General features: G+C 38.9%; 1 protein-coding gene across 2 annotated transcripts in view; it reads left to right on the top strand.

The window, feature by feature from the left end:
- Window positions 1-17,070, top strand: part of SNAP25 (synaptosome associated protein 25) — an 87,460-nt gene that overhangs the window by 57,216 nt on the left and 13,174 nt on the right. The window contains exons 3-5 of one of the 2 annotated variants that reach the window (XM_008018180.3): window positions 1,269-1,310; window positions 8,629-8,677; window positions 15,996-16,113. In XM_008018180.3, coding sequence (XP_008016371.1) covers window positions 1,269-1,310; window positions 8,629-8,677; window positions 15,996-16,113 — 209 coding nt within the window. Of the gene's footprint in view, window positions 1-1,268; window positions 1,311-8,628; window positions 8,678-15,709; window positions 15,828-15,995; window positions 16,114-17,070 lie in introns of both variants that reach the window. The other variant, XM_008018188.3, reaches the window with a different exon arrangement.

Genomic DNA, 17,070 nt, shown 5'->3' with positions numbered 1-17,070 from the left:
TTAATAATGCAGATTAAAGTTAGAAGTATGTATGTCTGTAGCCGTTATACTATGAATAACACAAAAAGAGGAAATCTTCCAGTATTTGAAAGTTATGATTCTCTAAGGCAAAGAAATCCCTTTTGTCATTCACAAATGAAGAAATTTCCAACCCATGTCTTCATTGTTTCATTTTCTTCTTACTCATTAACATAAATGAAAATATCCAACCAACATTCATGTCAGAACTACTCTGGTTTGTCACATGGTTAGCTATAGATACAAGAGTTCAGCAAAAATCAGTAAAAGCTTTCTGTGAGAATCAATTGGCTGTGTGGAATTTACAATAAAGAGAGTATCGTATATTTTATTATTATTTATAAATGTACTATTCATCCTTTACATCAGTAAAATAATAACCTTGAATACATGTATGTGTTCGTATATTTTTCCCAGAGAGCCAGTAGTTAAACCTTTACCAGCAGACAGCTGCTTGCAGCCATTCTGTTTCAAAAAGCAGCCAGCTGACAGGTCTTCCAGGGAAGTTAACATCCTTCAGGTTCCTGCAGAATCTTGTTCAAAATAAGTTTGTCACTTAAAAGCAAAGCTTTGAGAAATCATACTGGTTGCTGGATTCTAGTTGTTTCAAAAGAACTGAGAAAAAAAATGACAACGCCGTGCCTGGGGGACTGTTGCAGAGCTCAGACTTTCCGTCTCATTTTTTCTTATCTAAGGATGAAGATAATTATTATAGCTGTCTCCTATAGGCTAGTCATTTCAAACATGCTTGATTTTTTTCACCCTAAGGCGACAACTTAATTTGTATTGATAAGAACTTCCAATTGTGTTTCTAGGAGCTTTGTAAGAAATTTGATGTTATATTCATCTCGATTCATGAAAAATTATGTTCGTGTTTAAAATTTAATATTCCTGGCCCAGGGAGGCCAAATTAATCCTCTGAGTATTTGAGATAATTTTTCATGCATTCTGAGCATGCAAAATTATCTTCTCCAGATTACTTTGTCTTTGATATCAAGATCAGCTTCATATGGTTTTGATTTTATGAATATAAGCTTTAATGTAATTGCTTTAGGGAATCTGATCACGTAAAAGGCCTGATAGGAAAGAGTTTGAAAACGTAATGACATTTTGTGTTTCACTTGCCAACTGAAAAGAATATGTGATAGAGACCCTTTGTGTTTCTCAAGTAAATACAGTATTTCTGACTTTCCGAGACTGCTGGATCCTGCACTCCTAAAGCTTATGTTTGTTTGTTTTTTTAATCTTAGTCGCTGGAAAGCACCCGTCGTATGCTGCAACTGGTTGAAGAGGTAAGAAGTGACAGTATTTTAAGATAAAGAAACAAATCCCTTATGCTGATATATCCTTTCCTAGTTGCTATTATGTTTCCTTAGTCCATGATCCGGTAGATTCCAGTGTGAATGTAGCCTATCAGAAAGGCTCAGAATGAGGGAGATGCTGTATTTAAGTTGCCAGATAGCCATGAAGGCACCTTCACCCTCCTTCCCAGCCCAAGCCACCTCTGTAGTCTGGGAAGCAGAGAAGAATAGAATTTCCAAGTCAGTGCTCTCAAGAAATCACAAAAGATTGTATCACTTTAAGCAAATCAGAGCAATTTTTAGTATACAAAGGAATTATCTACATAAAATATTATTTGTAATTATTTTGGTGCCTATAAATTACATCTAATCTTGAGATTCTGTTCTAACTTTAGCCACATATATGACTTTTAAAAATATGTAATGCATATAGGTATATCATTTTAAGAAATTGTTCTATTTAAAGTTAAGCACTAAAATTTATGAAAAAAATAGGAAAGGCCTTTAAGAAAGGGAAATATCAAGTCCAATATTATAAATACAGAAGCTTTTCTATATTCCTGTCTGGATTAAGCATCCATTTGCGAGGCAGGATTAATGAATCCCAAACTATTTTTAAATGGGTAAAATGGGGCAGACAGTAATAATGGAATCAAAAGGGCACTTGGAATCATAAACCTCACTCATTCCAATTTGGTAGTACAGCAGTCGGCCAGCAGAATAAATGGATTAATTGAACTTGCCCGAAGGGAGAGATGAAGTGGAAAAAGAATGGGTTGGACTATATTTATCTTAACCTAATAAAACAAGCCTAATAGTTTTTATTCAGTGAGATGCTGTTTTAGCTGTGCTCTGAAACTGCTTATCAGTGTATAGATTCATGTGTGATTATCATTTTTAGAGATCTTGGGCTTTCTCTGGCAGAATGATTAAATGAGCCTACTCCCCTCATGCAACAACATGAAAGGGAAGAAGAGATAAATTTCACAAAGGGTAAAAGGAAAGGCAGCTGCCTCTCACACTCTAGGAGGCAATGTCTTCCTTCTCTTATTTCTGTGGCTTGAGCTTCTCACCTAGGAATGAGATATGGCTAAATGTGAATTGCCACTGGAGGAGTGGGAAGGAGGTGGCAAGCATGCACTCCCTAGGAAGCCGGGGAAGTGGGTGGGGTGGGGGTTGAGAGAGTAGGGCGTACATAACAAAATCTGTTATCCCCCAAAATGATAATTCAAGCCTGCAATGTGGCACAAATGGGCCACATGGGAAGGCAGCCCTAGCAAAGCAAGCCCTCAGCACAGGGAAGCAGCATTCTGTGTAAGCCAACAGCAATGTTTTATCTGCACTGTCCTGGGAGCGCTTCCACTCATGCAGAAATACTTGACGAAGAAGGAGGTAGATATTCTAAATCTAGGAGTGCAGGCAAGGCTCTTAGCATGGACTTACTCTCTCTCAAGTTTTCAGGCGGAAAAAAATGAAAGAAGCACATCTTAGTGATATGCCTACATGAGCTCTGATGTTAACCTGAAGGGAGCCCAGAAGTCAACCGAGATATTTATTTGATTGTATATTATTACATTATCATAATACATCCTTATGACTTTCAACCATAGCCTCCGATCTCATTTTTCTTTTTTTGCTTACGTGTGTGCACATCTGATGTAAGTTTCTGAAATATCAGAACTATCACTAATTTGCCTGCCTGTGCAATGTTGAAATGCTGCCTAGACCGTGGAAAGGAGCAGAACAAATGAATCAGAATGCACACCTTGAACTGATCCTTTACACATCAAGAGTCTGAGACATGGTCACTTTTTCATGTATCTTCTTAAACTGCAAACCATGTCAGCCAGTCTTCAAAAATGAGTATCTGCTCTAATTTATTCTAGGGGAAAATCTCTCAAAAGCTTATTGGTTGAAGTAGGATTCTCGAATCGTATGTTTTTGTTTCTCCTAAAGCAGTTTTCAATCAAGCATGAAGCTGCATCTTAGAACAAGGAGCAAAAGAGATGAAAGCTATCTCCTGCCTCTAATAAATGAGAGGAGGCTATTAGACTTTCCATGCTTAAGAAATTGTGAGCGAAGTGTTATTAGAGTAGATTGATTTGCTCTTACTTCCTCCTGGGTTATTTTATATTTGTGGTCAAACATCCTGATGTCTAGGACATTGGTTATTTAGATGATATTCTGCTTTTCAATCAAAAAGGGTGTTCTCTAACGAGAATCTGTATTAAATATTCATCAAGGGCAGAAATCATTTGGAAAACCTGAGGATTGAAGTACCAGGATCATATTCGTGATCCCAAGGTTTGACATTGCCGTATAATTTCAATTGAGCTGAATCCTTATTGAAATTCAGTCTCAGAGACAAGAAAGGTTACTAAACTTGTGAAGTCTCCCTAAGGCAAACAATCTCACTTTCAGTGGAATATACAACTTTACACCATCCTTAATAGACTCCAGGGTGTAGCCCTGGTTAGGAGTGGGGCCTTGCTTTTTAATAGTCATCATTATCAGCATTTCAAGGGTAATGTAAAACTACACAGAGGTGAGTGGAGAAAGTTCAGAAAAAATGAATGCCATAGATAGGTAAAAAGGTTAGAAATCATGTAGCACTTTGTTCTCAGCCTGGAGTTAGGAACTCTCTTTTGGTGAATGCATTTCAACAAATATTCACAGAATGCCTAACTCTGGGGATAAGGAAGGAAGATGTAAATTGGTATCTTGCTGGGAAACAGATATGTAAGTAGCTCTGCAAATTCAAGGCCATATTTGCCTTAGGTGCATAGGGGAGAGAACAACTGATTCTGGTAAGAGACTCATTAAGGTATCCTCAAGGAGGGAATATTTAATTCCAGGAAAAAAGTTAACTCTGCTAATGCTAAATGCAGGAAATGGAGTCTGCACATCAATGCCTGGGACTATGTAAACTAAGCCCAGGAAAAGCCCCACAGCCTTAGGGCAGGCCAATTCAGAGGCACCACATAGCTTTCATGGAGTGGTTATTGCACAACTAATATTTCATGAATGTTTTAGCATCCTTCTCTTTATGCCAACTTATCTTTCAAGACACTTTGGCCATGCAAAGAGAATAAGCATTCTAAAGCGGTATATGCCAGACTTCCCACTAAAAATGAAAAAATTCAGGTTGGGGGGTCCTTTTCAAACATGCAGATATGAGGTCTTTTGGAGAGAGTGCCTGGAGTGTTCTAGTTTTAGTTCAAATGTTTTGGACTTAGGGGAAAGCATCTCAGAATGGCAAAAGAAAGATTCGAAACATTCTATAAAGATTGTCTTAGTTCATCTGGAAAATTTTTTTAAAAAATTAAAATAGATAAATAAAAGAGAAAAGAAAGAAATGGAAAAGAAAAAGTAATCCTTCATATCTCCAACTCCCCTGTTTTTAGGTAGGCGATTTTCCCAGCAATCTCAAACAGAAACTAAGAATTGAGCTAAGATAAAAATGGAACCACCTCCTCACACTCCTAGCTACTAAAACATAATACTATTTAAGGAATAAGAGAAAGTAATATTCTGCCTCCCTGAAATCATGTCTCCATCCCTGCCCATCTCCTTAAGCTTCTAGCTACCCTCAAAAGCAACCTAGTTATTTTGATAGAAGCTGTCAGCAAAACAGCGGAGCCAAACGCAAGTTCTAACATGTACCAAGGTGACATGTGCCACGTACTGTGCTTGGAGCTATCATTGTCATCATCATCAAATGTGCATTATCTAATTTAATCCTTGTTAGCTTCCTTCTACTACTACTTTAATCTCTGTTTTACTGTAGAGGAACTTCAGGTACACAGTGGTTAAGTAGCTTGCTTGAGACACCCAGGTATAAATGGCAGAGATGAAGTTAAAACCCAGGTTTACCTGATTTCAGAGTGTAAATTCTTACACATCACACTTAACTTCTCTACCACCAGCATCTCTTACAATCATTATTTTTCTTTGAGAATTCCACAAAAAAACAAAAGGATCTAAGGAAACAAAGCAGCTCATTCTAAGTGGATTGAGATTCTACTCAATGTCTTATTTCCTGAACTCATGGAGATGTCAGCTTCCCATAGAGGTGAACCTTGAGAGGCTGTACCCTCTGAGGCTCATCTTACCCTCATAACTACTGTGAGAAATTATGAGGGAAGAGTTACTGTCCCCATTTGACAGCTGAGACACAGAACAGGTGACTTTAGAGCACTAGCGTTATGAAGATAGGTCTAGAATTCAGAAGTAATGACTCCCAGATCCTGGTTCTGCCCACCTGACCAAATTGATTCACACACAAAGGAACACATTTGAGAAGTCATTTATTCATCTACCCATTATCCTTAGTGCCTAGGGCAGAGTAGAGGCTCAATAAACACACTAGGAAGGAAGGAAGGAAGGAAGGAAGGAAGGAAGGAAGGAAGGAAGGAAGGAAGGAAGGAAGGAAGGAAGGAGGGAGGGAGGGAGGGAGGGAAGGAAAGAAGGAAAGAGGGAAGGAGGGAAGGAAGGGAGGGAGGGAAGGAAAGAAGGAAGGAAGGAGGGAAGGAAGGAGGGAGGGAGGGAGGGAAGGAAAGAAGGAAAGAGGGAAGGAGGGAAGGAAGGAAGGGAGGGAGGGAGGGAAGGAAGGAAGGAAGGAAGGAAGGAAAGAGGGAAGGAAAGAAGGAGGGAAGGAAGGAAGGAAAGAAGGAAGGCAGGGAGGAGGGAAGGAAGGAGGGAAGGAAGGAAGGAGGGAGGGAAGGAAGGAAGGAAGGAAGGAAGGAAGGAAGGAAGGAAGGAAGGAAGGAAGGAAGGAAAGAAGGAAGGAAGGAAGGAAGGGAGGGAAAGGAAAAAAGGAGCATGTGAGTGATTAACCAACCTATGGACCACTCAATCTTCTCAATCTTACTTGGCATCCCTATCCTTATCTTAAACATGGAGAAACATTCTGGAAGGTCAGATGTCTCTTCCATGGTCTCATGACTGGTTGCTGGCTGAGCTAAGAGGACAACCCAGTGTTCCTGACTCCCACATCAGTGCTCTCTGCTTCTGTTCTCCCAAATTGGGGCAACCTAAAAAACTCTTGCTCCCTCAAATTAATTCTGTGAATCATTCTAGTGTTAAAACATTCAGCACCAAATTGGACAAATGTGAAATTATACTTCCAGGGCTCCACATAAAAATAAATAGGTATAATAGAATACCAAGAAAGTGTAAGCAGATGAGAGCTGGACTGACCAAACTAAAATCACTCACCTTTTTCCCATCCACTGTCTCCAGTAGAATGGAGCAAAGATTTCATGTGTGGCTTGATTGGGCCCTCAAGGAGAAAGTGCTCTCCGTGATGTCTCTGCCCTCAGCAGAACCTGCATTGTCACATCCCTATGCCTGAATAACCATCTGCCTTTTATAATTTCGTCTCACAAGAAATGGATAAAGAATGCAGAAAAGAGCAAAGAAATCATTAAAACACAGGCTAGTACAGACACAAGCCTATTTACAACCCATGTAAAGAAAATATTTTGAAATGTCTTTTGTGGTCTAGAACCTTGCTACTTAATGTATGTCCATGAACCAGCTCCAAGTGTCAGGGAGCTTGTTAGAAATGAAAAGCCCAGGCTCTACCCTGGCCCTACTGAATCAGAATCTACATTTTACAAGATGATTCATGTGCAGAGGATTCATAGGCACATTCCAGTTTGAAAAGTAGTGGTCTAGAAGCTTCAGACACTTGATAATGATGATATTTTTAGTTTGCCTAGATAGCCTGCTATAGATGCATTTTCTGAATATATTTATTTTAGAAACACTTATTTTAGAAACACTCCACTCTGGCACATTCCACGTATTAATTTGTTTAATGCACATACCACCTCAATGAGATATTAACTGTTGTCATTGCTGTCTTACAAAGGAGAGAACGACAGAGGCACAGAACAATCAGGATGCTTGCCTGAGGCCCCACAGTTAGGGAATGAAATCACCAGCCTTCCAGCCCAGAGTCTGGCTTCAGAGTCTGTGCTGTCAAAGACTCCTGAGGCCATCCTGGGCCAGCCGTGTCCACACTACATCCTGACTTTGCCACTAAAGCCTATCAAAGTGTGCTCAAAGGCAAGGTAGGCTTTTGTGTCCTGGAGATTTAACTGCACACATTCTCTAAAATGGTGAGTTTCTAAAAAAGCTCACAGAAATCAGTTTCAGTACTTTATTTTTCAGAAGCACTATTGAAATTTAATTGTTAAAATACTATTTTTTTAAAAGCCCTTTGTTGGCCTCCACTAGCATCTCTCTCTTTCTTTCTTAGTTCAAAGTACATCAGTGGAAAATAAGCACCATGAGAGAGGTCCTAGCTTAGAATTTCTTCTGGAGGTACCATGAGCTTTACTTGAAAAACCAATTCATCCAAACTCTAAGCAATGCCATTTTATACCCATTAACAGTCGCCCTGTACAATGGAAGGCATTAACTGACTAGGCTTTCTAGAAATGAGGATTCTTAAGTATTAGTGATACAGATATCTTTGTTTCTTCTCTCCTGCCCACCAACTCCCACTCCCTTCCTGCGCATGGTTCAGGTGGCATTTGGTTTATTTGAACAGTAAGGAGATGAGGGGTGCCTTTGAAAGACTTCTCCTGCACAAAAGATCTTCTGTAAAACTTGTAAAGGAATTATTTTCTCACGCTAGATTATTATGCAGAATGTTAGATTTCAGAATTAAGAGCCCTTATTTCTCATCTCAAACCCATTCTAAATACTGCAGACCCTCTCTATAGAGAGGGAAAATAGGAGAATGAGTTTCCTTTTGAGCTGTGTTTCCCAACCTTTGCGAAGCCATATTCTCTTCTGATGAACCTAAAAACCTCAACCCCCACCACCAAGATTCTTGCACATCTTCCCATGGGGCGTCCCTCCCCAATTTCACTGATGAAGACTTTCTGATAGATGGTGCCAAAGAAGAAAATTTAGACTAGAAGATTTCCAAAGGTTTGCTTTCTGTGATTGGTGTTATAAAAACTGTAGACATGTTTATTTCCAAACATAAAATTACAGTATAATATGAAGTATGTGTATTCCGATTTCATGCAGGCCTCACCCCAGCCCTACCCCATGGAGACAGTGCTCCATTTCCTCATTCTGCCTAAAGCATCACTGGTAGATCAAGTCCACAGGTGGCCCATTCTTCTACCCCTCCATAACCCCTCAGGGCTCTTGTCATACTTCCTCCCTTTTTTCTTTTGGTCCTTCTTCATTTTCCATTTCTAGGGCTCATTGTCCGCTTACTGATTTCTCTTTCTTTCTTTTCTCTCTCTAACTCCTTTTCAACTTTGCTACCATTATTGGAATGTAGAGTAAAGATGCTGGTATCAGGACTTTGGTTATGTTGGATGAACAAGGAGGTAAGTTCAGATTTCTTCAGTAAGAACAATTCCTCTTCTGAATAATGTGCATTTTAAAATTATTTGTGCATACACAGGTGGTCGTTTTGACATGTGTTACACACGTACATGAATGTGAGGGTTCTAAATTTTTCATCTTGCTTTTTACTTTCTCTGTTGAAAAGACTGGTAAATGTATGGAAATATTGAGACCTTCTTCATGAGTGAATCAATGATACTACACTCTCTGTTACATATGTTGGGGTAACAGAATTTTGAAGGCAAAAGCCATGGTTTGTTTTTTTTTAAATGATAGTATTTTGGACAGTGTAAGAATTTTCTTATTATCCTTGCCCCTAAACTTTCTCAGTAAATTTGGTTTTCTTCTAGTAATACGTAGATAGAATGAGCATATGCCATATCATGTTGTCTACTTCTTTTGACCATCCCAACTCAGTATCCAGTAGTTTTGATTTCCAAATCACTATGGGTATTTCTTAAATACCTGGGAACTGTTTTTCACAGAATATAACCTGAGGGGAATTATCTGGAAAATAGAACATTGAACCAATTGAAATATTTGGCCTGTTTTAAAGATTATTACAGAAATGCCAGAAGCAAGGAAAATCAGAGAGCCAGCCTTTTAATATAGCGTCTCTATACCTAACATGGAAACTAAAAAGGGTAATACCATCATTTTTCTTTGTCTCAATGTATCTAGCCCTACGATGAGATTGTACATAATTCTGGCCACAAGTCAGTTACCTGATTCCATTCTGAATTCTTATCATAATAAACAGATTTCTGCAGTTTTTTCTTTTTATTCATATTTTGCAAGAGCATTAGAAAATGTTTTGACTTTTTTTTTAATGGCAGAGATAAAAATGTACAATGTATTCACAACATAGGAAACCATAAATAAACTCAAAGCATAAATCTCAAGCTGTGGGAGGGAACATGCCTAACAGATAACAGATACAAAGCACTTCTCCTAAAATTCAGAGAGCCCTTGCACATCAAAGAAAAGGGCAGCAACCTAAAGGAAAAATGTATGTAAGATAAGACGTCATCACAGATTTATGAAACCATGCTCTAATCACCAACAAGGACAAGATACCACTTTTTAGAGCAGACTGGCATAAATTTAAAAAATTGATAATAACCAGTGTTGTGAATATGTTGGGAAAACAGAAACTTTTATTCCACAGCTGGGCACTGTAGCCTGATACAAATGTCTTGAAGAATAATTTGATACTATCTTCACATTATAAAGTGCACCCATCTTTGACCAAGACACTCCACTCCTAGAATTTTACAGTGCAGATATACATTTACAGTTATATGAAGAAGAATGCATATGGCTTACTCATAATAATGTAAGACTAGGAACAACTTAAATATCTGTCGGTGGGGAGAGCAACCCAATTAATTGTGGTACAGCCATAAAAGAATTGTTCTGCCAGCAATATAATACATGAGGTAAATCTTTATTTACTGACTTCTGTGGAGTCGGGGTGGGAGCAGGAAGGGACTGGAGGAAGATGCATCATTTGGAGTCCCCTGGGGAGCAAATGCCAGGAAGCAATTAGAAGCAAAAAAGATTTACTGGGGAAATGTTTGTGATAGGTCAAGGGGAGAGGGGGCGGGAGCAGGCAGAGACAGCCTTCAGACTATAAAGCAAGTCTGATGCCTGTAAAAGTAGATGGCAAAGGAAGGAGAATTGGGTGGGAAGACCTTCATACTGCAGTGCTGCTCTGAGAAGCCCTCAGCCAGGTCGATGGGGAGCCCAAGAGGAAAGATTGCTGATCAGAGGAGCCTTGTGTTGGGTAGAAATGTTCTAGCACCAGTAGCCCCATTGTGCTCAGCCATTGGCTTGAAGCATCCCAGGAAGAGCCTGGCCTCAATGTAAACACTGTGGCAGACTGCTTATGTGCGCAGCTGGAGGCATCTGGCTGTCATGTAAGACTTTTGGTCTTACGTTATTTATTTGTATTAAACTTTTTCAATAAATATATGCCAATTGATCCAAAAAAATGGAGAAAAGTGTTTGAAAAAAGTTGATTATAAACCCCAACGTTTTTCCTTCGATTTTCACAATACAAATTGTCAAAAGTTGTACACAAATAACAAAGTCTACTAGAGTTCCATGTTGAAGGTGTTGCAATGGCAAGGGAAGTCTTCAGAACTCCCCAAATGGGTTTTTTATTATTATGTGACTTGTTGGCTGGGTCTGTGTAACAATGTTCCAGGCTTGGAAACTCAGGATGCAGCAAGTCATTGCTTTTAAAAAAAATAACTAAACAACGTGTGCCCAAAAGAAGAGTGGTACCTGATTTCCAGTGCAAAATTTAAACGTATACACTCAAATAATTAGCAGTTTCACCGTATTTATTTTTTAAGTTAATAATTTGTAACTTGATGGGGGTGGAAAAAGAGACATTGCAATGGAGGGTACACTTAGGAAAGATTTAGGATAGAGCCTTTTTCTCCTGAACAATAAAGCACTGACATAAAGACATGGAAAATAATATATACAAACCTGGAATCAAAAAGAGAAAACATGAATAACAGGCTTACAAGAGTGATAAATTGCATTGTACTTTGATGAAGAAAATCTAGAGATAATTTGCTGAAATCTTCATAAAAACGCAAAAATATACATTCTTTAGCAAAAATGATCTCCAGAATCAGCTTTGTATTATTCTCTGAGAAACAAAGCAGAATAGAATGTCTGTTTGACAGATTTTCCCATGAGGCACTTAATGTTCTCAGCTAAGACATTTCAATTATGTACATACCACAGTAAATGCTGAATTCTTCAGTTAAACAAGGGTTAGACTGGGTTTAGTCAGATGTGTGGTGAGTAGATAGATACTGATAAGAAACATGCAACTGTAACACCCCTGAAAGTGGGTGGTTTCTGGCCAGTCTTAAATGGTACACATTTCATTTATAGTATAATAGGAGCTTAGGACCTTTTTTTTTTTTTTTTTTTTTTAAGGCAGTAGGGACCCAGAAGGACCTTTCTGATTGACAGATGAGCATGTCAACAGCTATCTTCATTGCCATTATAAGTGCATTTTAATTTTGCCTTTACTTGTTTAGATCAGTAACTACTTCGAAATTTCTCTTCAGTTATCCTCTACTAATTTTGTTTATGCGTGAGCACCAAAAGTGTTGACTATTTCTACCTCACAGCAGCACGGGAGCCTCGAGAAACAGTCATCCTTCTAAAGAACCATCCCAACCATTGTTGGATCAGGCCAGGCCATTCCAGGTTGTCCCATTAAATGATTGACTAGGAAATTTCCTATGGGATTCTTGCTTTATGCCCAGGTATCAGGAGACACCAAGGAGCACTGAGCATGACAACTAACCCTGGAAATGTACTGAGCCCCGGGACTTTTATTCCTCTAGAAAATTTGTCACCAAGAGAAGTCCTCAAATGACCTTGGCACTAATGTGGGCTTTTACCTCTATATCTTTTGTTCCTTTTGCTGGTCTTTACTGAGTTGTATGTCTGTTTTGATGCTGAAGATGTGACTTTTGGGAAAATCTCCTGGGACCAACTCCAAACTCAACAGTGAAATATTTGACTACTGTCTGACAGAAGAAAGACAATGTAAATCCCTGTCCAGAGAGTCACCTATCTTAAAAGGTTCATGGCACTACAAGGTGGCATTTGAAAAACCATCTCTCTAGCTAAAGTTCACTCACCAACATCTGTTATGAATGACTTAGTCATGATAGCCACATATAGTAGTTTAAATTTAAATACATTTCTATATGTTCATAAATGCTAAGAAAAATGAAATTCATAAAGGCAGCATCTTGTAACTGGACATACTCATGAAGACTGCATACTAGATTAATAGTATTAATGCTTACTATTCTTCTACTGATTTTTACCAAATTGAGAATTCTAAGGGCCCCAAGTTGGCTTACTTAGGAGAGATTAGTAGAAATTTTGTTTTCACCAGTCGTTAGAAAAATATTAATGGAAAACATTAATATTGATCATTGAGCATCCTGTCATTGGTGAATCTATCACAAATAACCAGTGATCCAACATCATGGCAAAAGAAAGCCCAAGCTCTGGCCCCAACATATAGTGTCACCTACTAGAAGATGCCCTCCCTACTCAAAATGTTATTCTCCTCCCAGCCCCCAAGAATAAACAGAAACCAGTCAGAAAACAAGCTTAGGGAGATCAAAAGCAGTCAACACTGGATGATGTGTTGCATCAGCCTCAGAGATGCTGCTGTCCATCCCAGAATGAGATGCTGTTAAGCATTTCCTGAAAAGCATCTTCACAGAAATCATTGAAGTGCTGTGAAGTCCCAATATGCCAAACATCTCCACCAACATAACTCAGTACACTCTAAAAATTAATCTTATTGCTAGAATTTCTGCAACAAAATGATTCCACAATATTTTTTAAATTAAAGGTTTGACTTAGAATTCATATGTAAATATATATTCAACTGATATTGGTAGTTATAAAATAGTGTTCTAAATCAACTATTTTCTGAATAGTTTCCTGAATCAAATTCAGCTTCAGAGTTTTCTCTTTTAGTCAAACCTTTGCCAAATTAAGCTGGTGACCGATGGCAGAGCCCAGCTTTCTGAAATATGGATTTAGACTTGCCTGTTTGTTTTTCCCTTTTGATATCAATTATCTAATTCATAGGTCCAATACCTGTGCAGCAATTCACATATATATGTTACCTCCTAATCTCTGGAAGCACAGTGAATGGGTCCCTGCTATCTTATCAGAGAGTAAATATTTTGACCAAAAAAAAAAAAAAAAAAAATTATCAACTTGCTTTGTAACTTAGGAGAAACTCCTCAAGAAGGACAGATAACTGCATATGTGTCCCCATGCCATAATCTATGCTTATTTCAGCTGTCATTAGCTGGGGGCAGCATCTCTCCTTCTAAGCCCAGATGTCTCCTCCAATCCATCTCAAGTCTGCACTCCCAGAGGCCCTTAGCAATTACTTGATTGGGATTTGGCATCTCTATTGTCTGTACATATAATGGTTCTTCATCTGATGAGGAGTTCCTTTCCCTCCCCGCCCCAGTCCCTCCACTTGAATATTTACCTTGATCTACAGACTACTTTATTGCATTCTTAAAAGAAAACTAGAGTGAAATTCTTAGAAAAGAAAAACATCTTCTTGATTTTTATATATATATATATATATAGCCCTTTAAAAAAATTTTTTTTAATTGTAATTTTTATTTTTGGAATGGAGTTTCACTCTTGTTGCCCAAGCTGGGGTGCACTGGTGCAATCTCAGCTCAGTGCAACCTCCATCTCCCAGGTTCAAGCAATTCTCCTGCCTCAGCCTCCCAAGTAGCTGGAATTACAAGCGCACGCCACCACGCCCAGCAATTTTTTGGTATTTTTAGGAGAAACAGGGTTTTATCATGTTAGCCAGGCTGGTCTCAAACTACTGACTGCTGGTGATCTGCCCACCTTGGCCTCCCAAAGTGCTGGGATCACAGGCGTGAGCCACCACGCCTGACCATATTTAGCCCTTTTAAGGATTTGTTTTTTTTTTTTTTTATCGCTGTGCCTGTATTTATTCAGCAAAAGTTCTCCTGCACTACCTTATTATCTCCTCCAGGTATTCAATGCTAGATAAACAATGAAGTTTTGTTTTCACCTGTCATTTCAAAAGCGTAGGAGAAATAGCAGATTCCTCATGAACTGAATTCTGTTCTTTAGCCTCACAAAAGAAAACACAATAGGCTTTTATTTTCCAAATTCACAGTCTGGCAGTTTGGGTCACTAGTGAATGTATCTTGGTTTTTTTGGAAGCACAATTTCCACTGTATAACTTAATGTGAAATTGTGTTTAAGTGATGATATATGCCCTTAGGCTGGAAATGTACTTATCAGTTGTATTCTAGGCATGCCTTTATTCCAGGAGGCATAGGCATGCATGCATGAAAATACAGATGAAAAGAGGAATGGAAATGTAATTAGGTTTTGTAATTAGACAGCCGAGACATCCATTGCTGCCTTCCTTTAATGGTCTTTTAAAAGCTGTTTTAAAAATCCTTTCATTGAACTTGTAGTTATCTCAATTTGGTGACACAATTCAAAAAAATTAATCAAGTTAGTGTATGTAACCCTGGCAACCTAGAAGTATGATTCATTCTGATGACTATTGATCTATGTCTGAGATACACTAAGGTCAGCTATCCTGGCAGCAGGGATACCATACTGTCCTATGTTCCAATTCATCATCCTACTTCCAAAGAGACATTCATTCTCCCTGCTCTCTGCCTGGGCTTGGAGCATGCCCCCCATTATAGACTTGGAAATCAGGGGGCAGAGAAGTGAAATGCCTTCCAAAACATTCATAACAAATTAAGTCATAGGATGAGAGAGGAATTGCAATGTTGCAGGACTTACAATGTTGCTGTGTGGATGTTACTCTTTTTTTTTTTTTTTTAACAGCTTTTATGAATTACATATGCACAATCAAGTGCAGACCATGGCTCCCTCTGGCTAGACAACCACTGCTAGGGGAAGAAAAGAGAGCCATACCCATTGCTTATGATTGCTGCTGCTGCTGTTGTCTCCAAAGAAGAAAATGGATTCTATTTTCTACCCTTATCTGGTTGAGGATGCTTAAAAACCAAAAGATGGAGATATTTTAAAGTTGAAGCAGATACTTTCTCTAGTAGCATTGAATTAGAATGCGTAAAACATAAACTAACACCTTGTTTTTTCCTCCTGGGTTTCACTGGTGCGTGAGTAAGTGAATATGCTGTGCTGTTTTCCTGGACACTCGGAATCAAACAGGCCTTCAACCCCATCCCATCATGTTTGAATTACAAACTATTTTGAGCATCTTGTTTGTTTCCTTCCACCCATACCTGTGTAGGGCAGCGGTAGCAGTCTTCAACAATGCATCCTCTCAGACAATGCATTGTAATATCTCTCTTTCAAATTCTGTTTCACATAGTCATTTCTCATGTTCTGTTGGAGACCCCCAAAAAATTCATTCCACACTGTCATCCCTTTGTCCTAACCAGAACAACTCGATCGTGTCGAAGAAGGCATGAACCATATCAACCAAGACATGAAGGAGGCTGAGAAAAATTTAAAAGATTTAGGGAAATGCTGTGGCCTTTTCATATGTCCTTGTAACAAGTAGGTACTGGGTACCAGCTCTAATCTGTGGCGTCCAGTTTTCTTTCTTTCTTTTTTTTTTTTTTTCTTTTTTAATGTCAAAGTGAATGTCTGAAGTTTTGTCTTTTTTTTCTTTGTCCTTTTCCATCTGCTTCATTCTGTGGGGATAAAATACTTGTGTTTAATCAGAACAACTGGAACGCATTGAGGAAGGGATGGACCAAATCAATAAGGACATGAAAGAAGCAGAAAAGAATTTGACGGACCTAGGAAAATTCTGCGGGCTTTGTGTGTGTCCCTGTAACAAGTAGGTGCTGCCTGCCTGCCTGAAGCTTTGGTTTCCCAAGGCCCATCTCCAAGCCTTGACAAGCTCATTCCTGCCAAGCTCATAGGCAGGATGAGCATGTGGCATGCAGAACAGATCAATACCGTCTCCAATGCATTCATCTCATAGCATAGATGATATTAGCAGGAGTTACTGTTGATGCATTAAAAATCAGGCATACTACAGTGAAAGCTTCACTGTCAGCAACTTTTATTGATGAACGTTTCAACATTTTCCGGAAAGTGTACCTTGAGACAGAGGCTAGCCTCAAGAAAGAGGCACCCAGGGAACTTCCTTTTCCCCAACCCCAAGAGTCAAAATTGCAGGTTTAGAAAAGGCTGTGGGTAAGTTTGGAAGATGAGAAACACATATGTGAAGGTTTGATTTTTTCCAAAATAAAAGAGACAGGTAATTTGGCCCAGGGAAGCATTCTATAAATTAGAGAATATGACAGAGATTCTCCCTTTCTACTGCCCACCAGTTGCCAAATTTGGTTGATACATGCTGCTGCTGTACCCAACACAGAGGCAATGAGCTCTTCAGCAAGAAGTGTTCAAGCCTTACTCAAATTGGACCCATCCCTCCCAAATTTTTCTCCTTGGAAGATCTACCCGTACACTGGCTGAAATGTTGAAATGTGTAGATTTTGCATGCACAACATCACAAAACATTCAACTGTTCTCAAGGTTCTGCAACGCTTTTTTGGAATGTAGCAGAAATGTGACATGTGGTTATAAAGGTTTGCAACGGAAGGAACCTAATACTGAGGGTTCTGGAAGATTGTCTCATTTGACTAGTGGTGGAAAAAGAAATGCATGAGTGGATTGTCCAACATGCATTTGGAAAATTAGACTCCTTATCCAATCTCCCTCACCCCTCCCACATCCCCCTTTTAAAAGAAGACTTTTTCCTAAAAGCTCTCCTGATCCTAGCTTTTAG

Source organism: Chlorocebus sabaeus, chromosome 2 (assembly GCF_047675955.1).
Source record: "Chlorocebus sabaeus isolate Y175 chromosome 2, mChlSab1.0.hap1, whole genome shotgun sequence".
In the NCBI taxonomy this organism is placed as follows: domain Eukaryota; kingdom Metazoa; phylum Chordata; class Mammalia; order Primates; family Cercopithecidae; genus Chlorocebus; species Chlorocebus sabaeus.
The sequence above is the reverse complement of the archived record's forward strand: the minus strand, read 5'-3'. Positions and strand labels throughout refer to the sequence as shown.